The sequence below is a fragment of the Pongo abelii genome, chromosome 11 (genome assembly GCF_028885655.2).
Source record: "Pongo abelii isolate AG06213 chromosome 11, NHGRI_mPonAbe1-v2.0_pri, whole genome shotgun sequence".
Taxonomy (NCBI): domain Eukaryota; kingdom Metazoa; phylum Chordata; class Mammalia; order Primates; family Hominidae; genus Pongo; species Pongo abelii.
This window is the reverse complement of record NC_071996.2, coordinates 62,005,231-62,022,392: the sequence shown is the minus strand read 5'-3', so window position 1 is coordinate 62,022,392 and position 17,162 is coordinate 62,005,231. Positions and strand designations below refer to the sequence as shown.

Below are 17,162 nucleotides of genomic sequence, written 5' to 3'. Positions count from 1 at the left end.
TATTTTCCATTATTCAAGAATAGGAGCTGTACACTCTACCTAATGTGGACTACATTCCCTACCTTGGATACACGTTTTGGCTCCACACTTAAATTCATGTTATTTCCTTTACCTAGAATATTGTTTTTCTTTTCACACTTAAAAAAATTTCTTCTGGTGAAATCAAACTGTCTCTCTAATACCATATCCACATATAATCATCTCCCTGAGGTTTTCCCTAATCATCCCTGTTCTCTGTTCCTAATAATTTGGTAATGCTTAATTTTTATTACTCCAGGGTTACTGATAACATAATTGTATTTAGGGTACTTATTTTAATACACATCTTCTTACTATACTCAGCAAATGTTTGTTGGCAATCATAATAAACCAGAAAGTGCTAAATCAATTAGTATCTTTAGTGTTCTTATATTAAAATTGAAATAAGGATATTAATACATTAATATAATTTAACCACAGGAAGCAGGGTGGATAGAAAAGAGCTTAGACTTTAGAACCTATAGAGTTCAAGTACTAACGTCACTGTGTACTAGCGATGTGACTTCTAGCAAGTCAGCCTCTTTGTGCCTCAGTATCTTCACCTATAAAATGATGCATTATTTGAATTTAAAAGGATTATGAAATTTAAATTCAGTTTTTATTAGCTTTCCTCCCTCTTCCTGATAGAACTTTATGGCTTACTCCTTTACAGATACACCAATGGGCATGAAATCTACCATAAAGATCAGTGATATATCCTAAACATTCAAATTTACCTTACTTACAAATTGTGGCCATTTTGTCTGTTTTAATAAATAGATTTCTACGTTATGTATATTAGTGATAACTTTATTGACTTTCAGCAAGTTTCAGCAAGGAGGCCAATTAGACCTATTAATATAATGTTCTTTTATTTGAGGAAAAGGGAGTCAGACAACTAGAATGGCAACATCTTAAAAAACCAAAATGAACTATAGAATAGTTTAAAGTACTCTGCATTCCCCTTAGGTAATGGGTGAGAAAACCAAGGTCTAGAGAGTTTGAGGGAAAGTAGTGCACATAATAGTTAAGGACATGGACTTGGGGTTAGAAAAACCTTTGTTTTAGTTTGTGTTCTGCTACTTCTGTAGCTGTTGTGATCATGAGTCAGTTTCTTAGTCTAAGACCCAATTTTTTCTTTTCTAGAGTAGGGATAATATTATTATGTCTGGAATATTAAATGAAACGTTGCTCATAAAGCACTTAGCACAAAAGATGGCACATACTACATTTTTCTTACCCTCATCATACTCATCAATATCTGTAAAGTTGCTTGTCTAAAATTACATGATTTGAGAACTTGGACTAACCTGACTTTGCTTTATCCTGTTAGAATTTTTACTGTTCTGTTTTGTGATCAGTTCTTACTTGATTAAAGATGTCTAAATATCATTTATAGAAAGTATAATAAAATAATTCAGAGGTTATTTTCTTAAATCTCCCTTAATCCTCTGTCTTCTCTGAGCGTATTTTTGCAGTTGCATTTACATGCAGTTTTGTTTATATGTAATTTCATTATTATAGTGGCTATATTTTATCTTCAGATATTCTTATTTAATGTTTTACTGTATATTTAATAATCTGTCCTAAGGCAATTTTTTTTTTTTTTTTTGAGTCTGAGTCTCACTGTCACCCAGGCTGGAGTGCAGTGGCGTAGTCTTGGCTCACTGCCAGGTCCACCTCCTGGATTCACACCATTCTCCTGCCTCAGCCTCCTGAGTAAGTGGGACTACAGGTTCCCGCCACCACGCCCAGCTAATTTTTTGTATTTTTAGTAGAGACGGGGTTTCACCATGTTAGCCAGGATGCTTTCGATCTCCTGCTTCGTGATCCGCCCATCTCGGCCTCCCAAAGTGCTGGGATTACAGGCGTGAGCCACCGCGCCTGGCCGGCAACCTTTTAAATAAAGTGGCTCTTTCTGTTTTTATTAAAATTTCTTGTCTGGGCACAGTGGCTCTCACTCCTGTAATACCAGCATTTTGGGAGCCCAACAGGGAGGATTGCTTGAGCCCTGGAGTTAAAGACCAACCTGGGCAATATAGTGAGACTTTGTCTCTACAAAATAATAAACAAAATTAGCTAGGCATGGTGGCTCAAGCCTGTAGTCCCAGCTACTCGGGAAGCTGAGGTGGGAGGATTGCTTGAGTCCGGGAGTTCAAGGCTGCAGTAAGCCAAGATTGTACCATTGTACTCCAGCCTAGGCTACAGAGGAAGACCTTGCCTCAAAAAAAATTTTTTTTTCATTTTTCTCCTTGGTAATTTTATTATGAATATTACTTAAATTTTGTAGAGATACATCTCTCCCAATAGTAACACTTAATAATTGAGATGTAGAAGGAATTGCTATATAACTTTATAGTGTATATACTGTCAGAAATACTGGTGTTAGCTAGTAAATTTAAAATGTCAGGTACCTACCACAGAGAAGATATAACCAAGTATGGCAATGATCGATAGTTGTCCCTAATACTGATTTTCCCCCTCTTCTAATTTTTTTTCCAGTATATCACTACCTAGAATAAAAACATCATTTCCCCAGTCTCCCTTGCAGCTAGGTATAGTAATCTGACTAAATTTTGGCAAGAGATATATAGGCAGAAGTAGTGTGTGCAACTTTCAGAATGTATCCTTAAAGGAATGGGTGCACATCCTCTTTTTCGCCCCTTCCTCCTTGCTGGCTGAATTGTGAGCATAATTGGACTGTAAGTGGAAACCCTATACTGAGAATGGGTAAAGCAGCAGTAAGAAAGAAAATCCTTACTAACATGATGTTACACTGTCCCTACTGGCCTGCCTATCCCTGGACTTCTTTGACATGACAGAGATAAAATTCTGTATTGTATGAGCCATTCACTTTTGGGCTTTCTGTCACTGCTGGCCAAAACTAATCCTGATATGCCAAGCTAGCTTGACGAAGAATGTTTATGCCATTGTGGCCGGATGCAGTGGCTCACACCTTTTTTAATCCCAGCACTTTGGGAGGCTGAGGTGGGTGGATCAGGCAGAGGTGGGCAGATCACTTGTCTGGAGTTTTGAGACCAGCTTGGCCAACATGGCAAAACCCCATCTCTACTAAAAATACAAAAATTAGCCAGGCATGGTGGCACATGCCTGTAGTCCCAGCTACTCAGGAGGCTGAGGCAGGAGAATTGCTTGAACTCGGGAGGCGGAGGTTGCAGTGAGCTGAGATTGCACCACTGCACTCCAGCCTGGGCTGCACAACAAGACTCCGTATCAAAAAAAAAAAAAAAGAAAGAAAAAAAGTTTATGCCATTGTTAAAATGTCTTTTTTTTTTTTTTAAACATCTCACTTGTTTTATTTGAACTCTACTGTCTCCATGGTTTAAGTCAAGCTTGTCCAACCTGTGGCCTGTGGGCCACATGCAGCCCAGGACAGCTATCAGTGCATCCTAACACGAATTTGGAAACTTTATCAAAACATTATGAGTTTTTTTTGTGATTTTTGTTTTTTAGCTCATCAGCTATCGTTAGTGTTACTGTATTTTATGTGTGGTTCAACACAATCCCTCTTCATCCAGTGTAGCCCAGGGAAGCCAAAAGATGAGACAGCCCTAGAAGTTTTAGGAGAAGAATGGAAAGGGAAATGATTCATTCTGTCTAGCACAGGGGATCAAGAAACGTTTGCAGAGGAGTGAGATATGTGGTCTAGATTTTTGAAGTATAATATAGAAGAGAATCTAGAAAGAGGAAATAGGCATATAGACTTGAAAGAACATATGTTCAGAGACATGTAGATGTTTTAGTTTTAGTTGTTTGTTTGTTTGTTTGTTTTGAGACAGAGTCTCGCTCTGTTGCCCAGGCTGGAGTGCAGTGGTGCAATCTTGGCTCACTGCCACCTCTGCCTCCCAGGTTCAAGCAGTTCTCCTGCCTCAGCCTCCTGAGTAGCTGGGGTTTCAGGCACATGCCACCATGCCTGGCTAATTTTTGTATTTTTAGTAGAGATGAGGTTTCGCCATGTTGCTTAGGCTGGTCTCGAACTCTTGACCTCAACTAATCTGCCTGCCTCGGCCTCCCATAAGTGCTGGGATTACAGGTGTGAGCCACTACGCCCGGCCTTGGTTTAATATTGTTGAAATATAACATTTGAGGAAGTAAATGAGCCTAATGGTCAGCTCTTATAGGAATTTATAAACTAAAAACTTTGGTAAGTGCTAGATACCTAGTGATGAGTTATTTTAATGTAAATTTAATATTATTTATTGCTTTTCCATTAAATTTTAGTGGGTTTTTTTTTTTTGTTATGTTTTTATTTTTAGAAACAGGGTCTTGCTCAGTCACCCAGGCTGGACTACAGTAGCACAATCATAGCTCACTGGAACCTCAAACTCCTGGCCTCAAGCAATCCTTCCACCTAGGCCTCCCAAAGCATGGAAGTTACAGGTGTGAGCCACTGTACTTGACTATCATTAAATATTTTTAATAAATATATTTTGATACATGTGTTGAGAAATGAAGAACAAAGCTAATATTTATTTATCCACTGATTTTTTAAGATGCTAGGTACTTATTTGAACCTTTAACAATTTTAAAAGATAAATCATTACATTTTACAGATGCCCAAACTGAGACTTGGAAAGGTCAAGTATCTTTCCTAGTGTGTTGTAAGTGATAGTTAAGTCATTATCTGAAAAGTGCAAAAAATAGTCATTTCCAGAACAAGTTTACTATGTACTATCTGACCTTTATTTTTCACTTTTCTAATACCAAAAGTAGAGTTATAGTCAATTTTAAAATATCTTTAGTAAAATATAATAACAGTGATAAAACTGGAAGTGAAAATCTTTTTAAGAATTTCCATATTTTATAGCAAGTGACAAAGCTAAAGGTGTTAAAATTTTAAAATGTAGTACACTAACGTTATAAAATACATCTTAAACATTTTGTTTTCTAGAGTCTGAATATTTTGAGCAGTGTCTTCAAAATTAGTATGTAGCAGCCATTTCGGTTACTTCATATAAATCTATTTCCCATTGCTATTCCTAAATGTATATTTGGATGAAAGAAACCCTCTCTTTACCTCTACTGCATTTTCTCAGAAGTTGTACTGTTTTAACATTTAACAATTAATGGAGCTAAAAGCATGCTTGATGTTCTCTGTATGAGTGGCTGCATATATAAATAACACCATGCTGCACAGATTCAAGTTTAGCTTCTTTTGAACAAGTCAAAATGTGTAATGTTACACAATCCCTTGATTTAAAGATAGATTCTGATTTATCAGAAAATTCTAAATGAGCTACTGTTTAATAAATCTGTCTTAAAAAAAAACTTGTACAGATCTAGGAATAATTATGGAAATATCAGAGAATATAAAATAAAAACCAGTTTTCTGCTGTGGTTTGATGTTTTCTTATTGTAATCAGCAGTGTCTAGCATATAGACTAGGTAAATATTTCCTGAATTAAGGTGACTTGAAATTTAATCTGGCTAGTAAATTGTTTTCTTCCACTCACACTTTGTAGAACACCAATGCACACTTCTGCTATGAGATATAAGAAATGTTAGTCAGGGAGTGGATAAAATATAACTGTAGTCTGCAGAAACTAGAGATGAGAAAATGGGTGTTGTACACTGAGTTATAGGTTTATGATATTTGACCTCTTTGTTCTTTTTATGTAAATATACACAGAAAAAACCATGGAGGAGAAAGAATTTTGACAAAAATGGAAAAATTTTTTTGTTGTATAGCATCAAAAGTTTGCGTGTCATGAATATTAAAAAAAAAAAGTTTAACTAATACAAATATTCCTGAAGCTGTCCTTATGTGAATGCATTTTTAAATGCATTTTAAAAACATTACATTAATAGGTACATTTGCATCAGAATGTAAGATAGTATATGTAAACTTTACAACATGCAAAGTATGCTGTTTATTTTGCAAATAGCACATCTAATGCTTGCAGTTTTATTCTCTGATTTTCTTTCTCCTCAAAAGAAACCCCTCAACTTTCATTCATAAAATTTACAATTTTTGTCTCCTCACTCCCCTTACCACTGAATATTTCCTGTGTGTCTTTTTTTCTAAACTCTAGTAGCTATATATTTTCAGTGTCATCTTTATGGAAAGGAAATTTCAGAAAATGTAGACACTTGGCACTAAACTCAAATGTCACAGTTCATTTCAAATGTTACCTCCTCCATAAAACCTTTGGATCCTTTTCAGTTGGAATTAATCTCCCTATCATTTCTACCTTTCAGATTTGTTATTTCTGTTATAGCAATTTACTTCAACACAGGGGTACATGGACCTGAGTGTGCAAATATATTCTCCACAGGGAGAAAGAGGGCTAAAATTTCAATGTTAATATAAAATAAATCAGTATGAGCATATTCTTAGATCATGTGGTATGCCATGCCTACCTTACAACCAATTACTACCATGTATTTTCAGGGCTATGATTATGTTTAATTATGTTAGTCTAATGAGAAAAGAACAAAAATAGATTTAATATTGTAAATGGTTCACTTGTATTAAGTGAAAGCCTGATGACATCAGAGTGAACTAAAAGTTTTGCAGTCATTTGAGTAGAAACAAATGATATTAAATCATTTAGGGCATACTAGATGTATTAGTCCATTTTCACGCTGCTGATTACCCAAGACTGGGCAATTTACAAAAGAAAGAGGTTTATTGGACTTACAGTTCCACGTGGCTGGGGAGACCTCACAATCATGATGAAGGAGTCACATCTCACATGGATGGTGGCAGGCAGAGAAAGAAAGCTTGTGCAAGGAAAATCCCGTTTTTAAAACCATCAGATCTCATGAGACTCATTCACTATCACAAGAACATCGCACGAAGGACCCGCCCCCATAATTCAGTCACCTCCCACTGGGTTCCTCCCATGACATGGGAATTGTGTGAGGTACAATTCAAGATGAGATTTAGACAGGGACACAGCCAAACCATATCACTAGACTATAGGCATGTCAAACCAAAATGTAACTGAAAAATAATGGAGAAATAGCAGTCAGTACTATTTTTATGTTGACTATAATGATTCATTTTCACAAAAACATTGTATGATACTAATTTGAATGTGTTATTCATAGCTTTTATGTGCATATTTGGAAATTGTTTTGGTATTGTATTTGAAATAAGATCTGGAAGCAAGAGGAAGAGTTTATCCTTATCCATAGTTGTATTTTTCTGTATTTCAGTAACAATATAATAAGTCAGTGGGTGGAGGGTGTTTCACAAAACCTTTTTTCTGTCTTCATAAGGGGTTTATAGATAGGTTAAGTTTCAGAAACATTGTTACAGAGTCCTTAGATCCTTATGTGATGATTGCGTGTTCAGTTGTTTTACCTATTAGACTGTAAACTCCTTATAATCTAGTAAAGGCATAGATTGTATTTTATTCATCCTTGCAGTTTCATTAGAGTCTGTCTCAGTACTTTTTCCTAGTAGTGACCCAGTAAATATCTATGCAACAGACTTGGCTTTGCTGGTGTGCAAAGTGTAATATAAGGAAAATTAGTGACATTTTTTGCCTTTTAGTGTGTAACTGGAATGTATAGTATAGAAAACAGAGAGATAGTATGTATTTTAACAATTTGAAATTCATAGATGTTAATAGATTCCTCTTTTTGAAATTAAATATCTCCTAGATTTTGATCACTTATAGTGTTGTATGCACTACCTTAATTAGATAATCAGTTTTTGTCTTTTTCTTAGCTGAGATCTGTAGAGTGGTGACAGAGAATGAATGATTTCCTGGCAGGGTAGAACTGAGCAAGGAGATGTAACCAGAGTGCTTCAGGGAACAAGACATTGCATCATTGCAAAAATGTAGTTTTTTGTATTAGAGCAGGTTGAGAACATTGGTTCATCAGGGAAGTGGAGAGGCAGGAGAAGGGACTGGGAAGAGATATGGGAAGGTACTAAAGATAACATCTTCCACCTTTGGGCTATTGCCTAAAGTTACCGTGCCTAGACAACATTCCTTTTAACTTCAGTGGAAATAAAACTGGCATAAATTAAAATCCTCTCGAATAATATAGCAAGTACATTTTACTTTTCAGATTCTGTTATGATAGGTTTTTGTATAATGTTGCCACAGCAGAATTCAGCTGTCTTGCTAACTTTTTCAGTGTCTTATTTCCTACTTAAATTGAATTACCTATTCCTGAATTTCAAAGCCATTTAAATGTAGCCTTGTCCCTATCTACATAAATTAATTTCCCTCTGTTTTCCAACACACATTCTTTTACAGTCAAAGCACTCCTTTAGCCACAAATACACTGACGATTTTGTCGGAATGTTTTTTTCCACATATTTCCTTTTCTCGAAGTGCTACTACCTCTCCTTACCCAATGCCAATCCATTCTTCAAAGAGGTCTTGTAGTCTTTAGTGATAAATGTGACCTTCATTAAGTTCCCTTTCCGCCCAACATTTGATCTTTATCTGTAGCTCCCCAGACCTCTCTTTTAAATTGCAGAACCTCCATTTGCAGCTCTCTATATAGGATTGGTACCTGGTTATCCCACAGACATGTAATTCAACCTGTTCAAACTTGAACTCATTTTCTTCTAATTTTCCAGAAACCTTCTCCTCTTTATGTATTCCCTGTATTAGTCAATGATATTAACATCTACTTAGCCACTCAAGGTAGAAATATTAGTTATCTTCAGCTGCTTCTTCACAAATTCACATCTAAGCTGGTATCAAATCCTATTGATTCTCTGTATGCATTGTAACAATAAGAGCTAATGTTAGTGGAGTGCTTACTGTGCGCCAGGTACTAATCTAAACATTTGACCTGTAGTAAATTAATCCTCTTAACTTTAAGAGTTAGACACCATTATTATCACTGTTTTACATAAGAAAGAAATTATGTACTTGCTAACAAAAGTATGTACCTCCCCTATGAGGCTTTCCAGCCAAAGGAAAAAAAAAACTAAATATGATCAAGCCTAATTTACAGGAAATAAAAAGGAGAGAAGGACATGTTAAATTACACCAGGTAGACAGAGTCAGGAAAATCCAGACTGTGGAAAACTCTAAAAGGAAAAGGACCTAGTTTCTTCAGCTGAAAATAATAAGGAAGGAAAAAGAAAAGATTGGCTAGAGCATTTAGAGATTAAAAGAGACTTGAGTCATATCAGCCAGATCCAATGTATGGATTTTATTTGAGTCCAGATTCAAACAAACAGGCAATTTAAAAATTTAAGACAAAGAAATGTGTACATTGACTGAGTGTTTGATATGAAAGAATTGTTGGCCAGGCACGGTGGCGCATGCCTGTAATCCCAGCACTTTGGGAGGCCAAGGCAGGTGGATCATGAGGTCAAGGGATCAAGATCAGCCTGGCCAACATGGCGAAACCTCGTCTCTACTGAAAATACAAAAATTAGCTGGGTGTGGTGGCACGTGCCTGTAGTTGCAGCTACTCAGGAGGCTAAGGCAGGAGAATCACTTGAACCCAGGAGGCAGAGGTTGCAATGAGCCGAGATCACGCCACTGCACTCCAGCCTGGCAAAAGAGCAAGACTCCATCTCAAAAAAAAAAGAAAGAATTGTTAAGATTTTAGGTATGATAATAATGTGGGGCTATTTGTTTATATAAAAAGCATAAGTCCATACCACAAAAGGATAAGCATCTCAGAGGCAAAGCTTGAGAGAGGAAAAAAAAAAGTATATTCATTGATCACTTATTTTACTCAGTGTCTCTGATAATAAAGGATTTGCTAAAGGAGGTGATAGAACATTTAGCCTAATAGCATTATCATACCTAAAAGAAATTTTTAGTATTTTACCAATTCATACTTCTGCAAACAAAAAGATTATTATTGTATCATACCTCCTCAATAGTCAGTGTTTGTTTCACAGAAATATGGGAAATTGAAGGGAATAAGAACTAAAATTTTTAGAACCTCTATAAAATGATAATGATAATAATAAGTAACAGTCAACATTTCAGTGATTAATATGTGCCAGGCACCCTGTCATGAGTTTATAGCTTTATTTCATCCTCCGAACAACTTTGTGAGGGGGAGGTATCATTATTATTCATACTTTACAGGTGGGAAAACTGAGCTATGGAGAACTTAAGGAATTTTCCCAGAGTTACATGGCAATCAGTGAAGTTTAGGATTCAAACCCAGGCATTTGACATGGAGCCTGTGTCTTTATTGTTATGCTGTACTTCTTCTCTTTTTACTATGATACTAGGTGCTTTTAATATTAATCTCATTTATTTCATTTTCCTGGGAAGGTCTTAATTTCTGTTTTATTTTCAAAATATAGTTTTGCTGGATATATTATAGAATTCTTGGTTAATAGTTCTTTGGATTTTTTTATTTTTAAGCACTTCAGATTTGTTTTTCTACTGCCTTCTTGCCTTTATGCTTTCAGATGACAAATCAGCTGTTAATCTTACTCGTACTTCTTTATTTTTATTTTTACTTTTAGAGACAGGATCTTACTCTGTTGCCCAGGCTAGATTGCAGTGGTATGATCATAACTCATGGCAGCCATGAACTCCTGGGTTCAAGCAATCCTCCCACCTCAGCCTCCTGAGTAGCTAGGCACACCTGGCTTATTAATCTTATTGAAGATTCCTTGTACATAAGAACATAACAAGTTGCCTTTCTCTTGCTGCCTTCAAGATTTTCTCTGTGGCTTTCAATAGCTGATTATAATGTGTCTTTGTGTGGATCTCTTTGAATTTATCCTACTTGAAGTTCATTTAGCTTGTTGGATATGGATATGTAGATTCATGTCTTTCTTCAAATTTGGGAAGTTTTCATCCACTATATTTTCAAACGTTGTTTCTACTCCTTTCTCTCTCTCTTCTCCTTTTGGCATATCCGTAATGCATATTGGTCCACTTAATGGTGTCTTACAGGTTCCATAGGCTCTGTTCACTTTTGTTCATTCTGTTTTCTTCCTGTTCCTTAGACTGAATAATCTCAATTGACCTATCTTCAAGTTTACTGGTTCTTTTCTTCTGCCTACTCATATCTGCTGTTAATCCCTCTAGTGAATTTTTCATTTTAGCTATCATAACTTTTAGCTCTGTAATTTCTATTTGGTTCCTTTTTAGAATTTCTGTTTCTTTATTGATATTCTCATTTTGTTCATACACTCTTTTCCTGGTTTCCTTTCATTCTTTTGTCTATGGGTTTCCTTTTGCTCTTTGAGCATATTTTAGATAGGGAATTTGTTGCTAATAAACCTGCCTACAAGAAATGCCCTAATGGGAGATCTTCAGGCTGAAATGAAAGGAACCTGGACAGTAACTTAAAGGCATATGAAGAAAAAAAGAACTCCAGTAAAGGTTACTACTCAGATAAATAGGAAGGGAACATAGCACTTTGAAGGAAAGAACTGAAAGCCAGTATGACTGGAGTACAGAGAGCAAGGATTGCGGTTTGAGATAAGCAACCAGAAAATACAGGACATAGTAGACCATAATGAGAACTTCTGTTTGTTTAATAACAAGGACTTTTGGCTGGCCACAGTGGCTCACACCTGTAATCACAGCACTTTGGAAGGCTGAGGTAGGCAGATCACCTGAGGTCAGGAGTTCGAGACCAGCCTGGCCAACATGGTGAAACCCCGTCTCTACTAAAAATACAAAAAATTAGCCAAGGATGATGGTGGGCACCTGAAATCCCAGCTACTCGGGAGTCTGAGAATCGCTTGACACAAGAGACAGAGGTTGCAGTGAGCTGAGATCACACCACTACACTCCAGCCTGGGCAACAGAGCGAGACTCCATCTCAAAACAATAATAATAATAATAATAATAATAATAATAATAATAAGGGCTTCTGTTTGTTTACCCTAGAGCAATGGGAAATGTTTAAAGTATGTTTAAATTATCAACAACCCAATTTTAATTGAGGCTTATAGAAGTTAAATTACTCTCTCAAGGTCATACAGTGATTAGCAGTAAAACAAAGGTCATAATCCAGGAATGTTTGGATCTAACATCTGTATCACCCCATTTGTTAGAAATAGAAATCTAGGAAATGTGCAAAAAATTTAAAGGCTGAAGTTTCTGTGACCTGACATCATTATTATTTCAGCAGATGAATGCCTACTATGTTGAGAGATGTGATTTTACCCTTTGCAAATGTAGTCACATTTACATTAATTTTGTTAGCTCTGCTTGTGACCTGTTGCTTTTCAGTAAACAGGTGAACCACAGTTTTCAACAGTGAACATTAGAATAAAGATACGTTTGATCTATTCTTATGATTTCTTCTACTTTTCAGTTCCTGGTCTCTAAGGGAGAACTAACAATGAAGGTACTTATATACCAGATAGTTTCCAAGTATCATTTTGTCTTAGACTTAGTGAAATTAAGTAAGTGCTCCTAGTTGACATAACTAGTACTGGTTGTAACTAAGATTCAAATTCATATTTCACTAACTGAAGACCATGCTGTTTCTACTACAATACTCTCAAAGAATATAAAACTAACTTGTGTTCAAGAGACCTTAGTATGGATATTTAGAAATAGAAAACATCATCCTCAGTGCATACTTGCTAGTTGATTGAATGACAGAAACAGGATTATGAAAGAAAAGAATTCTATAATCAGCTAGTGTGTGCCCTGAGGTGATCTTATGAGACACATTCTTCAACCCACTTATATACTGCCAATCTCTCTCATTTGATTATCTTTATTTTTGTGTACCTCAGTTATAGTATTGATATTCAGTAAGGGAAGAGACATGAAGAAAGCTATCAGATGGAAAGTTGTTTGGTCTCAAAGATTCTGCCTGACAGCACATTCCTAGGTAGGAATTTTTAGCCATTTATTCATTTAGTCATTATATTGTATGCTTCACATACTGTCACTCATTCACTCATTTATTCATTCTGCAAATAATTTATGGAGTGCCGCTTAATGTGTTTCCACTGTCTAGATATTGGGGTTACTGTGGTCAATAAGATGAAGTTTCTTCTGTCATTAAGTTTACTTTCTAGTGGGGAGAAGTAAACAAATATATAAGTAAAATATTCTCAATTATTGATAAGAGCTCCAAACAGGGATGGAGGAAGGAAAATGTGATAGCATATACAGGTAGTCAGGTAGAATTGAGGGCAGCATACATATAACAGTCAGGGAAGGTCTCCCTGATGAGGTAACACTTGTGTTGAGAAGTGAATCACCAGAAAGAGCCAGGTGTCACGTTGTGAAAATCAGAGGTTATAGTGATCACAGTGCCAGTGAGGCTGGAATGAAGTGAGCTGTGGGAATAAAGGTAGGCAGATATCATTTAAAAAAAAAGTTTAAACTTCTTTCTAATGTGAAGAGAAGCCATTGGAAGATGTTTCATTTGATTTTACTTTTTTAAATTAAATACAGACAGGGTCTCAGTATGTTGCCCAGGCTGGTCTTGAACTCCCAGGCTCAAGCAGTCCTCTTATCTCAGCCTTTGACTCCAAGTGCTGGGATTACAGGCATGAGCCACCGAGGCTAGCCTGGAAGATTTTTTTGGTTGGTTGATTTTAATAACCCCTCCCCCACCATGTTTAATTTGAGACTGTTTCATATTCAGCTTTTCTCCTAGTGGAGGTTTTTATGGAGGACACTAGTACCTAAATGGTATTAAAGCATTATTATAAATTCTTTATGCTGTGTATGAATTTATATTTTTGGTTGCATTCTTCTGTGTTGCCCCTAAATTATTTGCCCTTGCTAGCATATTTAAGAAACTCCCATTATCTTGAAGAGAAATTCATGGTTATGATTTATTCTTTGATTTAATAAGCACTATGTTCTTTTTGAGTTACTTACTAAATTTATAAAAGTAGAAAATGCACTGTTCTTCTTTTCTTCATTAGGAGCTTATCTTCTACTGGAGAGACAGACACATAAACTGGTCATTATAGCTGTGGTAGATGGCACAGTAGAGGTGTATGTTTAATGTTTTTTGACTATAGAAAGCATGATATGATCCTTATGGGTGGGAAAGGCCATATCAAAAATATTCACTCTATGGAGATTTCCGCCCCCTGCATTTTGAAGCAGAGTATAGGTATCACTATTTGAACTGTGATGCTGATGCTGCAAAAAATATGTAAAAACAGTTTATGTTTTCCAACTTTATAGGAAAATAAAGTAGTATCTGTCTTAAGACACATGAAAAAGTTGAATTCTCTTGGAAGCAGAGAGTGAAAAAGCGTTATGTTGCATTTTGTTAGTGTTGTCCTCTTCCCCTTCCTTTTCCCCTCATCCCTTTTCTTTTGTATTTGTAAGTTTACATAAGGTGAGAAGATAAAATGTTAAAAGTTTTGAAGGAAGGCTTCATAGCAAATTTTGCCACTATGTTTTTTGAGTATTGGGCCATATGATTATAAACAAAGGAACTGATTTATCTCTGATCATGTGATAATGTCCTCTGTTGGTCCTCAACTGGGTGCCTAGATCTTTCCCCAATTCAAAACCCTAGGTATAGATATACAGTGCTTTTTTGTCATAATATTAAGCAGATACTTTCATAACTAAGACACACCAGAGTGGTACATGAGAATGCCTGTACAACTGGAATGGGCAACATGACCATAGAGAAAATGATGTGATTTTTAAGTGTGTTTGCCAAGAAGCAGGAGGAAGGCTCTTAGAAAGTTAAATCTAGGCAGATTCCTAAAATGAAAATGCAGTTACAAATAAATGCAGAGTACCACATGCAAGGATTAAATCAAAAAAGACTGTGGTGTTGTGCAAATATTTCATATATACAGTGAGTATTAAAAGAAATGATAAAAACAGCAGACGTAGCAGAATTTCAAGTGAAGATCGGAAGCCTTTCTATAAAATTGACCTTTAAAGTTAATTGCACATACAGGAGTTCGAGACCAGCCTGGGCAACATGGTGAAAACCCTGTTTCTACTAAAAATACAAAAATTAGCCAGACGTGGTGGTGCGTATCTGTAGTCCCACCAACCAGAGAGGCTGAGGTGGGAGGATCCCTTGAACCCAGGAGACAGAGGTTGCGGTGAGCCAAGATGGGGCCACTGCACTGCAGCCTGAGCAACAGAGTGAGACTCCTCCTAAACAAACAAACAAACAAACAAAAAAGTTAATTACACATAGTATTTACTCATGAAACCAGCCTCTTCCTACAGAAGACAGTTTCTAACATAGAAAGGATTTCATGAGACTGAAGAAGAGGACAATAGGCTTCTAAAAAAGATGGTAGATTAACATACACACTTACTTCAGCTAACTGTTGAAGCCCCATTAATTATATAGGAAAAAAAGATTTTCAAAAAGGCATAAGCAAAGAAACAGGAGAAGAATGAATACGAACAAAATTCTGGAAGCTGGAGAGCAAGGTAGATAAATAGTAAATGATTTATCAGATTGAGAGAACCGAATAACTGAATTATCAGATGACAGTGAAGAAAGCCTAGAAAAAACAGTTTACACATTTGAAACTCTGAAAGGCTCAGCAATTAGCAGTTCTGTGTATCTCTGGAATGGGCAGGAGGGGAGAAGAAGGTTATAGCTATAGGTACAGGCGAAGCTCTACATATAAAAACTATATGAAAATGGGAAATGTTTATTAAACATTAATTAAACATACAAAGTCTGTTCAACTAGTTAGATTCCTCAGTCTCCTCCACTTAATACAGTCAGGTAACAGTGCCTCCTTTATCCCTTTATCCAGAAGAAGACTGAAAGTCAGACCTTTGGGGATATACAGTTCAATCACATTGGTGTACAGTCATCACCACCATCCATCTCCAGAATTCTTTTCATCTTTCAAAACTATAATTCTATGTACATGAAACAATAATGCCTCATGGCCACTTTCCCCTGGCCCTGGCCCTCAGTGACCCACCATTTTACTTTCTGTCTCTATGATTTTGACTACTGTAAGTACCTCGTGTATGTGAGATCATACAGTATTTGTCTTTTTGTTACTGGATTGTTTCACTTAGTATCATGTCCTTGAAGTTTCATGCATGTTGTACCATGTGCCAGAATGTCCTTTCGTTTTAAGGCTGAATGATACTCCTGTGTGTGTGTGTGTGTGTGTGTATGCCATATTTTATTTATTCATTCATCTGTGGATGGACTCTTGGGTTGCTTTTGCCTCTTCACTATCGTGATATCAACATTTTAAAGTGATATTTTTATTTTGTTTATTAAACATAGATTAAATTTTGCTGTACCACATTTAAATATTAAAGATTGCTTTCATTTGCTGATATTTGAAGTTCTTTCAATGTCAACAAATAAACTGGTTTGTTTTTGTAATTTTTGTCCTAATCCAGAAAACAGATAATTGTATCCACTTTGGTTATTATATAAAAATAATTATCATTACTTTTTTTTCTTAACATTGGTTTTTGAAATAAAAAAGGCATCTTGATGTGCCATGTAAAAACTTTGAGCAGATACACGCAACTGAAGAAATTAGTGAAGATCTTCTTCCTTCATTGGCTTTCATTTTCCTATTAGTTCACCTCATGCTTCTATTCTTTTAACAAATTTTAAAATGTAAGAAAATCAAAACCATCATGGTAGCTATCCCAGTGTGACACAGGGATTGAACACTCTGATCTGATTGCCACTCACTAACACACATGGTATGCATTTAAATTTCTCAGCCTGTTCTTTCTGGGTTACTGAGAAATACTCTTATTTTATTTATTATTAGAAATACAAATTTATACGCTATTATTTCATTAAAAATATGAACACTTAGAAAATTTTCCATTTAAAGTATTTGATTGTGGCTGGTCTGAGAGCCCTGGTGTTTATACCTAATTGATCACAACCAGTTACAAATTTCTTTGTTTTTTTCCTCCACTCCCAGTACTTTGCTTGACTAGCCTTAAAAAAAGTAAATAAATAAAAATCAATCAATAAATAAATATTTGATTGTGAGCTCCTTGTGGACAAAACTACCTTACTCACATATGTCTGTTCAGTGTTGGAACTTAACCCCTCAAACTTGTTTACGATAAATATTCACTGGACTAAATGGGTTTTTAATGTATATTTGTAGTTAGTTGCTCATGTGTTCAGCAAATCTATATATAATTTCACACATACTGTGGATCAGTTACTTTCTATTAATTATTCTTTTCTAATGTGTCATTTAAAGATAAAGCATTAATATACGAGAACTTGGGGACCAATTACCTAGT

At 35.8% G+C, this 17,162-nt stretch overlaps 1 protein-coding gene across 13 annotated transcripts in view; it reads left to right on the top strand.

The window, feature by feature from the left end:
- BAZ2B (bromodomain adjacent to zinc finger domain 2B) overlaps positions 1-17,162 on the top strand; it is a 395,277-nt gene that overhangs the window by 155,714 nt on the left and 222,401 nt on the right. For 10 of the 13 annotated variants that reach the window (XM_054548956.2, XM_054548959.2, XM_054548958.2 and 7 more), the window contains one exon: positions 4,296-4,419. The exons of the other annotated variants lie outside the window; for them this stretch is intronic. In XM_054548956.2, the coding sequence (XP_054404931.2) occupies positions 4,407-4,419 (13 nt within the window). In that variant the 5' untranslated portion in view covers positions 4,296-4,406. The remainder of the gene's footprint in view (positions 1-4,295; positions 4,420-17,162) is intronic. 13 annotated transcript variants of the gene reach the window in all.